Source organism: Carassius carassius, chromosome 10, assembly GCF_963082965.1.
Source record: "Carassius carassius chromosome 10, fCarCar2.1, whole genome shotgun sequence".
Classification (NCBI taxonomy): Eukaryota; Metazoa; Chordata; class Actinopteri; order Cypriniformes; family Cyprinidae; genus Carassius; species Carassius carassius.
Genome location: NC_081764.1, coordinates 19,405,603 through 19,425,502, shown reverse-complemented (window position 1 = coordinate 19,425,502; position 19,900 = coordinate 19,405,603). Strand labels below are relative to the sequence as shown.

At 36.8% G+C, this 19,900-nt stretch overlaps 1 protein-coding gene across 1 annotated transcript in view; it reads left to right on the top strand.

Annotated features, from left to right (window-relative positions):
* Positions 1-2,318: 2,318 nt before the first annotated feature.
* Positions 2,319-19,900, top strand: part of LOC132151937 (syntaxin-8-like) — a 71,601-nt gene continuing 54,019 nt past the window's right edge. Inside the window, exons 1-6 of the mRNA XM_059560493.1 lie at positions 2,319-2,467; positions 2,850-2,949; positions 3,050-3,144; positions 3,958-4,068; positions 12,302-12,429; positions 13,031-13,123. Coding sequence (XP_059416476.1) covers positions 2,451-2,467; positions 2,850-2,949; positions 3,050-3,144; positions 3,958-4,068; positions 12,302-12,429; positions 13,031-13,123 — 544 coding nt within the window. The 5' untranslated portion in view covers positions 2,319-2,450. The remainder of the gene's footprint in view (positions 2,468-2,849; positions 2,950-3,049; positions 3,145-3,957; positions 4,069-12,301; positions 12,430-13,030; positions 13,124-19,900) is intronic.

Here is a 19,900-nt window from a genome sequence, read left to right as displayed (position 1 = left end):
ATGGGGGAAGAAAATACAAGACAGGGATCACAGGACTGACAGTTGCTTTGTGGGTTAATTCTGACAGAGTTTCATCTTAAAAACATAATTAATGCTTTAATAATAAAATACAGCAATTCCAACATTATAATTAAAAACATTTGTCAATATTTTTTTAATGTAGACAATGTAAAGACAACACACATTATCATTCATATTCTCATATAGGCATTCAGAAGACCATCCTTTAAACTAACGTCAACTAAGACCAATTCTATATTCAGTGCCATCAAGCTTTACAGACAGGTGTGGTAAATGTTTGTCTGCATTGAGCCTAGTGAAACCTTCAGCACAGGTCTAACTATTAAGAGAGAACAAGTAAATTGGTATGCAGTTTTTAGACTGTATTTCCCAGTGTTTCTTTTTGTTGAATGACATTTTCATGCAATAAACTTTTTGATGTTCTTAATATTTTAATGTACCTTGAAATTATGCTAAAATGGAATGTTTTTGCATGGTAAAAACATCAAATGAGATCGGTAAATGAGCATTCACATGCAACATCTTCAATTAAAAAAAGTGGCCCTCAGTTCAGATGTTATTCAGTTTTACTCTCAGGCCTTTTAGTCTTTTGTTTTGCCAATTATTATATTATGACAAGCGTTGGCAAAAGAATCTATCTTGTCTCGATTGCTCCTCGCGGCTAGAAAGTATGGCTGTCAACTTCGACAGATAGAGAAAATCATTGTGAAATCAGTCTCAATATTAAGAATATAGCATCTCTATACTGCAATTAATTGTTCTCCAAGTAGACTTAATGCAGTATTGTTTGTAGATAAGTTTTTTTTCAACATTATTTTTTATTTTTGGATAGTGTACAATAATCAACATTCATTAACATCATTTATTGACTGTCCCATTGTCTCTAATAAACTGAGAAGATCTATTTGTGTTGCATGTGTAGTAATGTGTCTGAGTCTTTTGCTAACTTATAAACATTTTTATGATTAAATATTTTATGATTTTTGGGAAACGCCTCACCTCTTCACCAATTACATTTTTTTTTTCAAATCAAAGAGGATAATCTTTACAAAAGTTATCAATTATTATTAATATAAATAGTTTGAAATGATTAGAAGTCTAACATAATCACCAGCCTATTGGATACATCTTAAAGGAATTGTAACCTTTTAATAGCCTATCTCAGGAACATAAAATTATCATTAAAAATCATCTAAGAATCATCCAACTACTGATCTACTGAATCAAAAACTCTCTCTATAGGTTTCATCGTTAGATGTGGCAAGGGACCATCTTTTTTCAGTCTCTCCCAAACTGATTTATAGAGGAATGAACCTCAAACCCCAAACGAACGAAAAGTGACTGTATGTATGTAAGAGCGATTTGTGTTTTTGTTAAGAATGGATTAATTTAGGAATAAAACACCAGTGTTGTTTGGTGCAGTTTTGCTTTTGTTTTGTTTGGAACTAGTGCCATTAATGCAGCCAAAATAAACAGTTCAGTAAACTTTAACAGTTCAGTAAAGTTGGCGACAACATATATTCACAGAATTTAATTTCCTGGATCAATAACTCATGAGCTAAATGTTACTACACAAACAAGACCTCTTTTTAACTGTAATTAGGTAATGAGCTACAATTTATTACACTGAAATTATTGAATATTTTTCCTATATGCTACAGAATAGAATACTTTTCATTATTGAACACTGCATAAAAGTTAAGTTATTGCACCCCCCCTCACCAACAATTTTTCATAATAAAAAAAGAAAAATCATAAAAATTATACAATACAATTTTTACAAGTGTTGTAGTAGCCCATAGCCATCAGGAGAGCAGTGATGTGGGAACTGAATTTGGTGACAGTGCAGTGAAGTTATTGAATATTTTAAATAAAAATCATAAACATTATGCAAAAAGACAATTTTCCAAAATTACAAAATGTGACAGTGTGTTACAGTGAAGTTATTTCTATTTTTGACTATTTTTTTCTAACAACAATGAAGTCATTGAATATTCCAGTGTCCAGTGCAAGGCTTGTTTTAAGGAAAATGAGGTTGTAGCTCGTTGTCTACCTTACTATAATTAATAGGTGATATTTGTGTAGTAATAACGTTTAGCTATTGATCAGGTAAATTCAGGTAAAATTAATGAAAGATTTCAGGAGGGTTTCGTCAGGTAGCCTATGAATTCACGTTTTCTGACTTCATTGTCTTTTTCTTCTCATAAAATAACACAAATTCCAATCAAACCGAACTTTTACGTCTGCTTATTAATTTATTTGAGAGGCAGCCTAGTCCTGAGTAATTTGTCCCTCAGTATGTCTATTCGAGGCCACCGTCTGACGTCACTGCCAAACAGGAACTAGCACCGTCCCGTTTATGTTGCTGTTGATTTTTTTCTGAGTTTCTTCTGAAACGCTATTTATAATCGAAACGAAAGTTCCGCAATATGTCTCAGGATTTGTGGTATGCATTTTAAATTGTTTATAGATATGGGAGGTTTACTGTTCTGTGTTGCTGAGTTTAGCAAACCTTATTTGTTGTTTAGTTTAATAGATTTGTATTCAGCCAGATAAGCTCAGACTAAATTTATAGCTTTATTAATTTTCTTTTTTTGCTCGTCACACCCTATACTTTAGTACATGGTTTTGTGTACATATATATGTTTTTTTAACTCGCTGAACAGCTGGTATAAATGTTGTCAGGCCGGTTTGCTGAGATCTGTCACATGATTTTGTTGATGACAATCTTGTGATTTAAATCACTGGAAAACTGTTGGTATTATTAAAAAACAGATGTAAAACTGCTTTACCAAACTTAAATTTTTATTTTGTTTAATATTATTTAGGTTACAAAATTATGATGCAACTTGTCGGCTGGCTCAAGAAATTGCAGAAAACATCCATGAAAGAAACAGACAGCAGAGGACTGGAGGAAATACAGCCAAGGTAAAGACAGGGTTTATATAATATGTTGTACAATAAAGTTAAGCCATCTGTGTCAGTGATCATTATGCTCTTGTTGTTTGTTGTTTATCTGTGCTTGTAGCTCAACATGACCCTGAGAGCATCATTACAGAAGCTCAAACAGAATATAGCACAGCTCAGGGAGACACTGATTCGAGCTTCTGCTCAACGGCATGTGTATCCTTTCCAGAAAAAAACAAAAAATCACTTAATACTAATTTAATGGTTCACAAAAAAAGAGTGGAATCCAAAGATTTGGAGAGGTAAGAAAAAAAAAAATCAACATTATTGTCATATTTAGTGTTTCATATTTTACATCAAATGAATGTCTTACATTTTTGCAGCAGTCTTGAGGCTAAAAATTCTCTAAATTATTAAAGACCCACATGCTTTTAGTTTCTTTGTGGAACACAGCATTTCAAACTTTTTTAACAGTTCAAAGCATGTTTCAACCTCTAGAGTAGACAAAGAAAGTATTTCATTCTATTCGTATGATGAGGAAAAGACCAAACTGAATTTATCATTTGCCGATAATCCTGTCCTCCAGTGAGCTTGTAAGTTAAGAACTTGTGAACAAATAAACCAGTTGATATGGTTCAGGAATCACACTGGTTTTTAAGTTAAACTTAACTAGCAGAAAATCTGCCAAATTTTTCTTTCATATTCCACAATATAACTATAAGCATACAAGTTTAAATTACATTAGGGTGGTTAAACAAAATAATAATCTTAATTTTAGGGTGAACTTCCCTTAATAAAGAGAAAAAAGGTGTAACATCAAACGAGCACCTGTAGGGGGCAGTGTTTACAAACCAATAACTATATGGTCTGAAGTAGTGTGTTTGGTGTTGAATGTGGAAGTTATGGCCTTGCAACTGCAATAAATAAAAATTAAAATGAATGTTTGGATGGATGATTCAGCATCTTGTTCTGTGATATAATTATGCAGTCATAAATGTGTCATTTTAAAGCCTTAATGAATAATGTTAGAATGCAGGCTGAAGCGGACAGAAGACAGAACCTTGTTGATGATCTCGCTACCAGAGAAACCAGACTGAACGCCTCTTTCAACAGAGACATCTCAGAAGCTGAGCCAGCAAGGTACATCCAATCTGTGACCACTGAACATTTTTACAGTTGGAAGTTGTATGGATAAAAATAAGTCATAGACAGATATACTACAGGGTTTGTTATATATTATATTTGCAACATTTATTTATTAAAATGCAACACAGAAATTGAGTACATATTGTATGAGATTCTAATTAAATTTTTAGCAGTTTTGTTTAATATAACGTTATTAGCATCAACCTTTTGAAAATATAACTCATTTTTTAGAAGTGGAAAAAAGTTGATTTTAAGTGATTTTAAAATAATCACATTTTGTTGCTTTGCAGCTTGAAATGAAGACAAACAGTTTTTGTTTTATCCAGCTGAATTTACTACTGACATCCAAGTGAAATATATAACACCAACATGTAAAACAACAACAAAAAAACAGAATCACTGAATTGGAAAAAGATTCCCCGCCTTGTGTCAGTATTTTGTTGAAACACCTTTTGCTTTAACCACAGCCTGCATTCTTTTGGAATATGTCTCTACTAACTTTGCACATCTAGACTTTGCAATATTTTTTCCAACTCTTCTTTGCAAAAATGCTCAAGTTCAGTTAAATGTGATGGGGATCGTTTGTGGACTGCAGTCTTCAAGTAATTTTATAGATTTTAAGTGGGATTTCAAAATGAGCACATCTGATCACAGTTGAAAGTCAAATGGCTTTGTTTGCCATTGCGAAGGTGACTAGCTGCACCTGATTGAGTTTGCAAGTCATTGTTAGGAGTGGGGTGATCCTTTTTCCAACTCAGTGATTCTGTATTTGTTTTTGTTTTTCTGACATGTTGTTGCTCTCTAGGAATGTATAAGTTGCACAGAGTAAATGCAACTGGATAAAACAAAAACTGTCCATCTTCATTTCAGGCTGCAAATCAACAAAATTAGATTATTTTAAAGGGGGTGATTCTTTTCTATACCCACTGTATTTATTTGTTTGAGGCTAGTGAGTGGCGGTTTCTAAATTAAAATGTTAAATTTTAGAGTTGATAAGATTTTTATTGTTGTTGTTTTGAAAGTCCCTTTTAAAAGCACTCACCGTGGCTTTATTGATTAGAAAAAAGTACAATAAAAACATAATTATTGCAGTTTTGTTTTAATACATTTTAATTATTCCTCTGGCAAAGATGAATTTCCGCCAGCCATTATTCGAGTCTCCAAAGTCCCATGATCCTTCAGAATGCATTCGAATTATTATCAATGTTGAAAACAGTACTGTAACTTTACCCTCACTTTCGAATAACTTAATGCAGCCTTGCTGAATAAAAGGTTTAATTTCTTACAATGATAATATTTTGGTGACAAATCAGCAGGATTTGCAACAACAGTGTAGAATGCATCTCTGAAACCCAAATGTTTATGATTGCAAGGCATAGTGGATGTTCAAGATCAATTCATTTTCAGTGTCAACACAGCAGTTGTTTGAAAGAGGAAGTGACTGTTCCAAGTGACTGAGTCAACTGGCTCCAGTCCATCAGGCCATCCTTATTATTAAGGCCTGCATAGTTTGACTTTCAATTTAATTTGACGTTTATGCAGAACAACAGTACAGAAACCATGAATTCTGTGCCTAGTTAGTCTACCATACCATAGAGGCCCTTGCTTGCCATGTTTCCTTCTTTGCCCTGCAGTAATGTCCCAGTGTTGAGAAATGGCCAGAAATGGTGCGACCTGTGCTAAAACGGAAGTCTGTGCACACTCTCTGAGGGCTCCAGTTCAGCTTTACTGCTCTGCTGATCAGAGCTGAGTGTTGAACTTCCACCATCCAGACTGTTTACACTTCCCTACTCTCCACTGCGCTCACATCCTCTCTCCAAAATACACCAATCAGAGACTTAATGTGTCACCACCAATCTTCTGTGTGCTTATGACTGTTAATCGAAACGACAGCTCAGGAGCCGAACTTCCTTAGAGAAATGAGATGGTCATTATTCTGAGTTGACCTTCACGATCAAGGTTATAGGATAGGAAGGCAAAACAACCTGCTAATACAAAAATCACTTTTTTTTTTGTCTGGATTACACTTCATTTCTCATCACTCAGTTTAATACAGGCCAATGTTGTTGTAAATGTCAACTAAAACTTTTTACATTCTAGATGAACTATGTCTTTAAAATAATTTGTTTTTATAAGACTGTAAATCTAAAAACGTGTTCATGATTGTTATTCATTGTTATTTAAAATATTAATAAATACTGTCATTTTATATAAATAAATATTAAAAATAACACTGATACAGACTAATACAGAGGCTTGTTTTACAGCAAACCTAATCAGGTTCGATAGATCGGGCCTTTATGATTCAGTAGGTGTTAAAGGCTTAGAAGAATTATTTAGTTGCTATCTTTAATTGATAAAATTAGGAGACTTTGAAAAATAATTTATAGGCTTGATCCCTTCTTTTTCTATCCATCTTTGTGGACTCAATCTTTTAATTCCTTGACATGGGAGGGCTGAATGTTTATCTTTATTGTCCCCGTTCACATCACACTGTTACGCTGTGGACACATTTAGCTAAAGAGCGCTTATAAATTACAGTCATTTGATCAAGTTTTTTAAATACCAAAGAACTTTTTATGAGGGTGTTAGCCTGGCAGGATTTTTAGGGCCTGGATTCATCTCACTGTGTGGTCTTTGTCTGCCATTGGGGTGTTAGCTTTGCTTCAATAAGCTGAAATAGCTTTTCACTTTTTTTTCCCCTTTGTGGAAGATTAACCTTTAATCATGCACAAAATGACATGTCGCTCATTTGAAGATTCAGAGTTCCCGACCTGTTGCCCTTACCCTCCTCCCCCAGTTTCCTCTCTTTTATATTTGATCGTAATGCACAAAGTTGTAATTAGTTAAATAGGGCCTCTAAGAGACTAGGTCTGTCTCCAGGTCTTGCTCCAGTGTGATTCCTCTTCTGATTAAGGCTGCGGGCTCTGCGGGAGGTTAATTGGACAAGTGTTAATCCTCACGCCGCCGAGATGGAGTGGAGGAAGTGGAGAGGGGCTGGCGCAAGCTACGAGTTGCCAAACATGTCAGAAAGATTAGGATCCGCCACTGACCACTTGTCTCTTTTGCCAGAGGATTAATATCAGCTTGGATTTGGATAAAGACAACGCTTCAAAGGGACTTTGTGACTGCCTTAGTAGTTTTGCAGTTTAGTTAGATGGGTGAATGGAGAGATTGAGAAGAAAGCGATCTAGCTCACCAAGCATGTGAGAAGTAAACTTCCTCGTTGTGAGGAAGGATAAAAATGAGAGGAACAGATTCAGCTGAAGGCTATTCAGAGGTTAGCGACCTCTCTGAACCCAAGTGAAGCTCCGCTGATGCTGAACTAACTGGAAGAGAAGAGCCATTGTCAAAAACTAGCGCTTGAAGTGAGAGGAAGTCATTTGAGTTTGACTCAAATACCTTTTTTTGACATGCATGCAATTCATCTTAACCTGCATGAACAACTGCATATTCCTGAAAGCAAACATTCTCAGTATAAAAAATGGTCATAAATCCTTTATATACTGTAGGTGACTATATGACCAATGACATTGACATGACCAATGACATATCTGAGTGCCCACTCATAAAAAAAAAATCTCTTTAAAAATATAGTTTAATCCACATGTGTATTCTTTGTATAAATGTTGGACATATGGCATTTTGAGCAAAAGTTTCAATTTAATTACTCTAAAATTTAGGTTTACACATAAAGTGTTATGAGCTTTTAAGTATATATATATATATAATATATATTACAGTACATTACTATTTTTAATGTTTTTGAAAGAAGTTTCTTCTGCTCATCAAGCCTGCATTTATTTGATCAAAAATACAGAAACAAATGTTATATTGTGATATATTATCACAATTTAAAATAATTGTTTTTAAATTTATTATACTTTAAATTATCATTTATTTCTGTGATGCAAAGCTGAATTTTTAGGATCATTATCACACTATCCTTTAGAAATTATTCTAATATGATGATTCATTATCAAAGTTGGAAACAGTTCTGCTGCTTAATATTTTTTCAGAACATGTGATACTTTTTTGGGATACTTTGATGAATAAAAAGTAAAAAAATCAGAATATTAGAATGATTTCTAATGATCATGTGATAGACTGGATGTTACATGTGACACTGAAGGCTGGAGTAATGATGCTGAAAATTCAGCTTTGCATCACAGGAATAAATTATTTTTTTAAAGTATATTCAAATAGAAAACTATTATTTTAAGTTGTAATAATATTTCACAATATTACTGTTTTTCCTGTATTTTTGATCAAATAAATGCAGGCTTGATGAGCAGAAGAAACTTCTTTCAAAAACATTAAAAATAGTAATGTTTCCAAACTTTTGGTCTGTACTATATATATATATATATGTGTGTGTGTGTGTGTAAAATGTTTTATAAAATTATTATTACTTATTAATTAATAAATATCTTTGTTGCATCATATTACAATTTATAGCCTTAACTAACCTTGAGTTATTAAAAAATATCAAATTATTTAAACATTTAAAAGAGTTGTGAAGGTCTGCAGCAGTCACACACCTTCTCATTCAAAGAGTTTTCTTTATTTTCATGACTATGAAAATTGTAGATTCACACTGAAGGCATCAAAACTACGAATTAATGTGGATTATATATGGAATTATATACATAACAAAAAAGTGTGAAACAACTGAAAATATGTCATATTCTAGGTTCTTCAAAGTAGCCACCTTTTGCTTTGATTACTGCTTTGCACACTCTTGGCATTCTCTTGATGAGCTTCAGGAGGTAGTCACCTGAAATGGTCTTCCAACAATCTTGAAGGAGTTCCCCGAGAGATGCTTAGCACTTGTTGGCCCTTTTGCCTTCTGTCTGCGGTCCAGCTTACCCCTAAACCATCTCGATTGGGTTCAGGTCCGGTGACTGTGGAGGCCAAGTCATCTGGCGCAGCATCCCATCACTCTCCTTCTTGGTCAAATAGCCCTTGATGCCTTCAGTGTGACTCTACAATTTTCATAGTCATGAAAATAAAGAAAACTCTTTGAATGAGAAGGTGTGTCCAAACTTTTGGTCTGTACTGTATATATATATATAATAATAATAATATTATTATATATATATATATATATATATATGTATGTATGTATATATATGTATGTGTGTATATATATATATATATATATATATATATATATATATATATATATATATATATATATTATTATGTTGGTCGCAATCACATGACTTGGAGTTTGATAATTGTTATTTTTTCAAAATATTAATTAAGCAGTGAAGTGTCAGTAAACACTGAAATATTGTTCCAAACTAGTTAATATGGTTTTACATTTACATTTACATGTATTCATTTAGCAGACGCTTTTATCCAAAGCGACTTACAGATGAGGACAGTGGAAGCAATCAAAAACAACAAAAAGAGCAATGATATATAAGTGCTATAACAAGTCTCAGTTAGGTTAACACAGTACACCTAGCATGGGATTTTAAATAATATAAAGACAACAGATAGAATAACAAAAAGAATAGAGCAAGCTAGTGTTAGAGGTCTTTACACATACACACACACACACACATACAATTGCATAATTAATGAAAAGAAAATAGAATTTAAAAAGATTAGAAAGGTAGTTAGATTTTTTTTTAAGAATAGAATTAGAATAGTGAGTGTTAAAGTTAGAGGGTCAAATAAAGATGGAAGAGATGTTTTTTAAGCCGATTCTTGAAGATGGCTAAGGACTGTCCGGATAGAGTTGGGGAGGTCATTCCACCAGGAGGGAACATTTAATTTAAAAGTCCGTAAAATTGACTTTGTGCTTCTTTGGGATGGCACAATCAAGCGACGTTCACTTGCAGAACGCAAGCTTCTAGAGGGCACATAAGTCTGAAGTAACAAATTTAGGTAAATGGGTGCAGAGTCAGTGCTAGTTTTGTAGGCAAACATCAATGCCTTGAATTTTATATGAGCAGCTATTGGAAGCCAGTGCAAATTGATACACAGAGGTGTGACATAGAATGTTTTAGAATGTTTCATGTGTTTTAGAATTTAATTCTTGTAATTAAGCTTTTGTCTTCATTATGAAATCAGGACAGTTGTTCCATCCAGACGTGAAAGTGAAAAAGATCATATGATTTGTAATCAGAGCCATGGGTGTATTTGTGATGGACATTCTCAGCTTTAGTTATTCATACTACTTGATACTACTTTGGATATAGGCTCTGAACCAAAGGAAGCAGGACACCCGTGCGAGCAAGTGACCGGATCATAACTCTCTGCGCAATGCTGAGCACTGATAGCTTTTCCAGAGAGTCTTTAAACTTCACTTCTCTCTGCGCGCTGTCCAGGAGCCTCAGGGGGACCAGGTTTCGTACATTAATCAAAGTAAAGTGCAAAAGCACAATGCAGTGTCTCCACTGGATAACAGGCCACTTTTCAGTTTGGCATGCCACTTTGAAAGCTTGTATAAAAGCCAGAGGCGGTTGATATGCTTTGTGTCCTTGTAACATAGGGCTTGAAAACTCACTCTCACTCAAGTGGAACCCATATGAACAAATAAACAGAGGTTTTCTGATCTTACAAGGGCCAACGTAGGGGATGTTGTTTGCTATTTTAGAAGTAAAAAATAGAAAGGTTATTTATTCTGAAGGCACATGAGCGCTACAGATGTGAGTTTGGTAGAGAGAGTCTGTGACTCTTGAACAACTCACGGACATGCTTAGAAGTTTATTTACGTTTGTAAAGTAAATGATGTGTGTCCATCTGATGTGTGCATGTAGCTGTTGATTGACAGTGCATATGGAATAATATATAATATATAATATTACACTGTGCATGTAATCTTGTTACTGTGTGTGTATGTAATGAGAAAGTTGACTTTGTGTATTACAGTGATGACTGCTGAATGCATAAACACAAGTACATATGTTTTTGAGTTGTATTAAAACAATAAGCTAAAAGAGGTCATGAGTTTTGTAATTTTACTACTATTGGAAAATAAGTGCACTCGGTTTCCTTTGGTTTCTGTCAATTCTTTTATTTCCATAAAAAAAAAAAAAAAAAAAAAACGTTGTATAAACCTTTCAAAATAGACCTGCCATGAGCTCCAAGGTTATTAATCTGTGGTCTATACTTCTGTTGAAGCCATCAGACATAAGCATAATTTAATTTAGAGTAAAAAATAAATAAAATAAATGAAATTATTAAGCTAATTCCAGGTAAAACAATTTAAGACAAGCAAGCCCATTCCTATGAAGAATGATGTTAGGCCTCCTAGACTTTGTTTCTTAAGTATTTTATCAAAAGTTTGGAATCGTTAAGATTTATTTACTATTCTAAGAAAATAATACTTTTATTCAGTGTATTTATTTGTAAATTGATTAAAAGTGAAAATACAGAGTTATACACTGGTATAAAAGAGTTCAGACAAATGCTGCTCTTTTGGAATTTCTGATTCATCAAAGAATCCTGAAAAAAGATCAAAGTTTCCTCAAAAATATTGTAAAGTTTGATAATATTTGGTTTAGTATAGGGGCAATTCTTATTATTAACTAGTTGCTTATCCGCATGCATATTACAAGCATATTGGCTGTTTATTAGTACTTATAAAGCACATATTCTACATGACCATATTATACATCCTTAACTCTACCCAATACCTAAACTTAACAACTACCTTACTAACTATAAATAAGCAGTAATTAGGAGTTTATTGAGGCAAAATTCGTAGCTAAGTGTTAGTTAATAAAAAGTTAGTTAATAGTGAGAACTGGACCTTGACCAATGTTTCTTATGCAAATCAGCATATTAAAATGATTTCTGAAGGATCATGTAATACTAAAGCCTAAAGTAATGGGTTCTGAGTGTTCCGCTTTGCCCTTACAGGAATAAATTACGTTTTAAATATAAAATATATTAAAATAGAAAACAATTACTTTTTAGCTGTAATACAATTTAATAAAGTTGCTGTTTTAACTATTTTTGATTGAATAAAGTGTATATTTAACACTTAATTTTTATACTTCTAACCAAAGGCTATTAGTCAATAGTTTTATATTATACATTTATTTTGCGTAACAACCTTTGTTAGTGAATCGTGGAAATGCAGTGGATTATCTCATAAAAATTATTAAGTGCACAATATGATACATTTTTAGGTACATTTATTTAATTTATCTGTGTAATAAATTAAATTGATACATTGTGTATTTTTTGTGCCAATCCTCATCTCCAGGTCAAGTCTGATGACAGGTGGACATGGGTCGGGGCCTGCCGTGAACCCATGGCTGGTAAATGAGTCCGAGGAAACCAGAGGACTCGGCTTTGGAGAAATCAAACACCAACAGCAGCAGATTATCGAAGGTATATTGCATCTGAGATTACTGCAATTCTTTCTGTCTTATAACTGATGTGACACTTGACATTGTTGCTAACTGGCCACCCATCTCTGCTGTCAAGATGATCATTTAGCTCCTGATGGGGTGAGACATTTCTAGAAGCCCTTTTTTAATGTTCACCCCTATTATGAAATCTGCTCCTCATTTGAGAATAGTGCCTGGTAGGAGTTTTGGGAAAAAGCAGGAGCCGTTTTGTCTACCCTAGTTATACTTTTAGCTTCAAGGTTACAGCCAAAGTACCTTGTGGCTCACTGTGGCAGCTGCCTCTGTCAAATGTGACATCAGATCACACTATATGTCATTTAAATGTCACAGATGCCAACACCCTGCTGCCAATGGTTTTCTCTGTCTATGAGGCTCATTTAGATGGAATTTATGTACTTTTCTATTGTTTTTCTGACCCACATGAGGTGAGCTCTTAGTTTGTCCTTCAAAGCCTCATGATTTGCAAGATGTAAACCACAGGAACATCAAATATGAGGATGTTAAACCATAATTTATGGATAATTTTCTTTTGTACAGTTCTGTTTAAATATGTCTCTATTCTCATGCGTCTTTCTCTTAAGCTCAGGATGCTGGCCTGGATGCTCTGGCTGCAGTTATAAGTAGACAAAAACAGATGGGTCAGGAGATCGGCAATGAGCTAGATGAACATAACGGTAAGAAAAAAGCACAGTAGCCTATATGTGACAGCTCTGGCTGAACATTCAGATGTTTTTCTGTGAATAACATTTAATTTGCGGTCAGCTTGGTTTTACTTTGTCACACTGCTCTCTCGCTACACTACATATGATGTCATTGGCTCTAAAATGAGCTGGGGTTAAAGTGGAAAATTCGGAACAGGCTACTTGAAAACCCATTGTCACCTGGTCATGTTTTTAACTCCTTCCTGCTGCAATTTGTCAGAGAGATATGTTCAAAACATGAGACCTTTGTCCTTTGCATAGAGATATCAGTTGGAATGTGAGAACATGGAGGAGTTACATAGTGCATTTAGTCAAAGTCACATGGAGGAGACTGAGTTCAGATCAGTAGTCTTTGACCTCATCTGAAGGCTGCAGCTGCTTTTGAATTTTCCCAAACTGTTCTTCAATCAGTCTAGCCAAGCTGGTAAAGTGAGACATGCTAGAGTGGGGAAACAGATAGAGGTTACAGCAATTTATAGAACCAGATAAACCTGAGCGGCAATTATTTTTTTCTTACTGCATTCACTTATGTAGTGTTAATTGACTCTTCACAAAGACCCTCCCCCTTTCTTTGTAATGCTACATCCAACAAGACATGGCACTTTCACACCACACATCATGTTCTCATGCTATGAAAAATGCATTTTTCTCTGCGATACAAAGAGGAAACTGACAACGTGACGACAGACAAGACAGAGCAGGTTACTTTTGGCATAGAACAAAAAATGAAACTCAGCTTTCAAATGTTGTCTTAAAAAAAAAAAATCAAACTATAACTGCCGTTTTGGGGATGCAAAAATGTCAATACACACCATTTTTCAAGTTATAGTCCACCGACTTTAATCTACTCTCCTGTCTGGTTTGTTGTCAGACAAAATGGCAGAATTTGTGTTATGATTGGTCAGATCACCTGTCAGTTAAACTCCGGCAAAGGGCCAGCCATTTCCTCTCTGTCAAATAGTAGTCATTCTGCACTTTGTGATGTTTAAAAGATGTTAAAACATTATTTTGTGATCCTGAAAGCTGACAGATAGAGATAAGTTGAATTAGTTGAAAAGTTTTTAGAAAATGCTTTTGTTCACCCAGGCTGTATTTCTTTGATCAAAATGTAATAAAATTTTACTTAGTAACTTCCCCTGTTTTGGGGAAAACTCCTTTTTCTCCAAATACTGGAGCCTTTTTCAATCACGTTGTGTAACTGCACGGCCATTTGTTCGTGCAGTGTATTAAAGACAAACAGCAAACTTTGACAGCAAAGCTGCCTATCGATACTTCAGCTGTACTGCGTCTGCTTAAGATGCTTTGGGGAACCAGTACAATCCCGCCATGCTATGCTAGAGGAACGACTTAAGGTCAAACTTGCCTTGAGCACCAGGGCCCAGAGGGACCAAGTAATTGCAGGAAGGTCGGCCCGGCACTAAGTAATCATTCCAAGAAAAGATCATACGGCCTCGGAACCCACTCGGGGCCAAGAGTGTACAGAGAGGCAAATACCTGATTTAGTACTGGTTTTGCCAAAATAAATCAATTCAAGCAGAAAGGACCAGAGCTTGTAAGGCCGGGACATCCAGGTTATAAAATCTGGTAAGTGTGGACTGCGAGGCCCATCCGCCCGCTGCACAAATTTCTGCAATGGAAACTCCGCTAGACCAAGCCCAGGAAGGGGCAGTGCCTCTTGTTGAGTGGGCTCTTACTCCCAGGGGACTCTGAAGTCCCAAAGAAGAGTATGCTTGCTTGATGGCATTAATTATCCATTTTGAAAGTCTCTGCTCTGAGCATGAAAGGGAAACAACCCTTGTCTAGCAGCTCCTGCAGGAAGGACAATATCAGAGATATATCGCAGGAAGTTGGATCTGAGCCGCGGGCCATACAACAGGTGAACAATAATGTGTTTAGCACGCTCTCATGGAGGTCCTCAGGCTCCCATCGAGAGGCCAGAGGTACAGAGCTCACAGCTCTTGCTGGGGGTGCCATATCGTTCTGTTCGCCTGAGAGAGGTCTCCTGGGGCTGCTAGTAACAGCTGAGACCGCTCTACGAACCAGTGTTGGGTCCTCCAGAGCTGGACCACCAACAGAACCTTGTGTTTCTGCTCCTTGATTCGCCTGATTACCTGTTGGGTCGGGACAATCGGGGGAAAAGCATAAAGGAGGAGGTTGGGCCAGTTGTAGGCCAATGCATCCTTGTCCTTTGAAAAGTACATTGGGCAGTGAGAGTTGCCTTCTGAGACGAAGAGAGGCATGCAGGCTGGCCGAGTAGGGGTCACGCAATGATCTGAAGTTCTTTTCCTGCACTTCAGGGAATAATGGAGAGGCTTGTTGTCAATGGGGTTGAATGGCACCCCGGCAAGAAGCATTCATCCAGGTGGCTGCAGGTGGGCTCTTCCGGCATATCCTCATATGAAGAGACTCATATCCTCACAATAAGGACATTCCATCTCTCTCAGTGAATCTTCAGCGTGGGCAGTGCCCAAGCATGAAACGCACTCACTGTGATGATCAGCGGTGAACAGGGGATCCCTGCATGAGGAACAGTAGCGGCACAGCATTTGGAACTATGCCGGAAATTCGCTCTTAGAAATTTTCTCTTATAATTGCCGGATAGCGGCAGGGAACTGGAAGACCACACTGCTGCAGACGCCGAAGGCAGATGAAAAGTGGCGAAGTCAGTCAAGCAGAGAGGGGGTCTTGATCGACTGCGAGGCTTGTTCATGGCGAAGGCTTCGAAACTCGTAGTGATAAGATCAGAGTCGTCACTGAAGGAGAAGAAATCTGAGGATCTTATGGCAAATGCACGCGCATATATAGCCAGATGCCCCCCATATCGGTAGGCTCTGGTGGGCTGTGCCATGTAAGGTTGCTCACCCTTCCAAACCCTGCAGGACAACTTCAGCCCTTGCTGGATGAGCATATTCCTCCTCTTGGCAGGCCCCCACCCCCAAAACACCCTCTATCAATGCCCTCTTACACTCATAGCCACTGTGATAGCGAGAAAAAACAAACATTTTCAAAACGAGAGCAAATTTTCCTGGTCCATTGGAAGGACATACAGTGGTTCAAGCAATGGTTTACAGAAGGAAAGTTGTCTCGACAGACACATCCAACACAGGTTGGGAAGCTCTGTGCGATGGCAGACCTTCGCCTCCTGGACCAATGCGGAAGGTCAGCTACACATCAACTGCCTTGAACTCACGGCAGTATGTCGTGTTGTTCAGGCCTTCCTGCCAGTCCTGAAGGGACACCACATGGTATCTCGGAGCAGTGTCTCCTCAGAGGAGTGGATACTCCACCCACAGATGGTTCACAAAATCTGGGAGATCTTTGGCAAGGCAGAGGTCGATGTCTTTGCCTCAAAAGACTACTCTCACTGACAAACTTATTTTTTGAAGAACGAGGCAGATTGGCCTATGTAATCCGGTGAGTCAGTAGCACAGACAGAGAGTGCTCCTGGTGACCCTGCTCTGGAAGAACAATCTCTGGATCTCAGAGCTGTCTCAGCTGCGGACAGCAGGTCCATGGCCCATTCCCTTGAGACAGGACTTCCTCTCTCAGGCGAACAGGATAATTTGACACCCCCAGCCTGAGCTGTGGGCACTGCACCTATAGGCCCTCAATGGGAATCAGTAGATCTCACAAAGAGCATCCTGAATATTATTTCACAGGATAGAGCCCCATATAGGAGTCACCACTATGCCCTTAAGTGGTTGATTTTCTCTGTCTGGTGCGAAACCTGTGATATTTAGGTGATATTGTCCTACTTACAAGAGCTGTTGGACAATACCGCTCCCCTTCCGTCCTCAAAGTCTATGTGGCAGCTATAGCAGCTTCTCAAGCTAATACAACCGGACAGTTGATTGGCCGGAACAACCTAGTTGTCCATTTCCTGACGTGATCCAGGATGCTCCATCTGCCCCGGCCACTCACGGTGCGGCGGCCAGCAGGGCCTCACCGTCCACCTTTGCCAAGTTCTATAAATTGGATGTTCCGGCCTTGCAGGCCCAGATTTGATCTGCTTAAAGTAGCACACACCTGTCTAGGCAGTCTAAGACTCAGACTTTTTCTGACTCTTCAGAAACTTGTAAACCTTGGCCCCATTAGTAGTGTTTAGACTGTACATACGACCATTGGAATGATTATCTGAAGGCTGGGCTGACTTCACTAAGTTCAGCTCTCTTGCCTCCTGCAGGGCTCACCCTGCACATTATTGGTCCCTCTGAGCCTTTTTTGCTCAAGGCTAGTTCATATCAGTTGTTCCTCTCTCATGGCATGGCAGGATTGTGTTGGTTCCCCATAAGTCCCACAGTACTCATTTCCGTATGTCAGGGAACCAAGGTTACGAAACTAACAAGAGTATGTTTTTTCAGGATTTGGTATTCAAGAATTTTTTTTTTTTTAAGTTTAGTTTATTTGTTTACAAGGGCAATGCACATTAATAATGTACATACTCCCAGGATGTCCTATGAAAAAAGAGTAGGGGCGTAATTCAGACATCCTGGCCAAATTCGCCCATTGGCGTCTGACCATCATGGCCTCCTAACCATCCCCATACACTGATTGGCTTCATCACTCTGTCTCCTCTCCACCAATAAGCTGGTGTGTGGTAGGCGTTCTGGCGCAGTATGGCTGCCGTCGCATCATCCAGGTGGATATTGTACACTGGTGGTGGTTGAGGAGATTACCCCCTTCTATGTAAAGCACTTTGAGTGCCCAGAAAAGCGCTATATAAATGTAAGGAATTATTATTATTTTTTTTATTATAAATATGGGTGTAAATTAGCCAAAAAATGCTATTTTTCATTTGTAGACTCAAATTTGAAAACAGTTGTGCCACTTAATATTATTGTAGAAACTGTGATGTGTGTTAAAAAAAATGTATTGATTAATTGATGAACGGAAATTACAAAAGAACACCTACTTTGAATTAGTCAATCTTATCATTTACATCAACTTAATGAACAAACATCTCAGTCAAAGTAAAGTTTATGTCCATGTAACTTGTGTCTAAAAAAGAAATCCTGATGCAAGATCACCTCCTCCCTGTTGCTTTTGTTGGCATAGAGAAGGTTACCCGCAATACTTTTTCAGGGGGCTGCGTAATTACTATGGACCACTTCCAGTGTTACTACCCTTTCTTGTCTGCTTGAGCAACTGAAAAAACTCAAAGGGTTGTTTGATTCAAAATGTTTCAAAGGTCACATTTGGCACTTTTATTAAATAGAGATGATCAATTAATTTGACCTGGAAAAAGAGGAAATATTTTGTATGTGCGTCCAGAGATAAGTTATATACAGTTTTACATAGCCTAAACAAATCTCAGTTTCATCATCATGGTGACCTTCTGGTGGAGACTAATGCTGGGAATTGCAGGCACTTGGCTGCTTTTCACTGTCTCTGCCCCGTCTCAGTCTATTCAGGGCTCAGCGTGATTGATTTAGTTTGCTTCTTGCTTACCCCAACTAAACATAGGAGTGAAAAAAATTATTTGAATGGGACCTAATTTTTTTCCTCTTCTTTTTCTAAAGAGTGCAGCTACATCAGTAGTTTCTAGAACAGGAGTTTTGAGAGCAGTAATTGATATTGGGTAGTCTCTGTTTCGTAGGCTCACTTTTAAGAGCTGATAGTTATGGCTCTACAGTCCAACAAACCTTCCCTGGATTTAATCTGCAAGAGTATTTTACGTGCAGATAAAACACCTCTCCCACATGTCCATTAAAATCCTGCTTTCTTTTAGAAAAAAGCCTAATGAAGACCTGTCACAGAAGGTCTTGAGTATTCTATCTCAAGGCACAGAGAGTGACTCAGCAGAAGGGGTTCCTTTCAAAGTGCTGTAACTTTGTGCTCCAAATGCACTTTAAATAGTTTATACAGCACCTGAACAGTGTTTACAAAAAGCATTAATGTCGTTACTTCTCCAAATTATTAATTCATATTCATAATATTCAAATATTTTTTTCTCTATTCGGTAACAGTAAAGTCATAAGTTTAAACACATTAGTAACATCTTGATGAATTCATCTGATTAAAGGCTGGAATATACTACATGAATTTTGACATTTTATAAGTATTGACATTGGTGATATTGTACTTCATTAAAAGATGCCATTTAAAGGGATACTCCACCCCAAAAAGATTTTTTTTGTCATTAATCACTTACCCCCATGTCGTTTGTTACCCATAAAAGCTTTGTTCATCTTCGCATACAAAAATTATTCTCATCGCTTCTTAACATTTACTGTTGAACCACTGACAGCTGATGGACTATTCTGACGATGTCTCTCATACTTTTCTGGATCTTGACAGTGTAATTTACTTGGCAGTCAATGGGACAGTTACAAGCCTCCTTGTTTTCATTCAAAATAACTTAAATTGTGTTCTGAAGACAAACTAAACTTTTACGGGTTTGGAACGACATGGGGTTAAGTGATTTAATGACAAAATTTTCATTTTTGGGTGGAGTAACCCTTTAAACAAATATTTCTATATTTATACATTTAAAATATACTTCTTTATGTTCTAATCTACATTTAGGGATGATTAATCACCAAAAACTGTAAGTAGTTCAGTTTCAGAATTCACAGCTCTAGTGAAATGTTTCAGAGCTCCAAACAAAATAAATTGCTTAAGGAAACATTGGCTCCTATAAGAAATAACAGGCGCCAAATAATTTTTTTTAGGTGCCACAGAATAAATGTGTTTTATTTATTTTATTATTATTTTATTTCTTTTATTTTATTTACATTTTAACATTTCAAT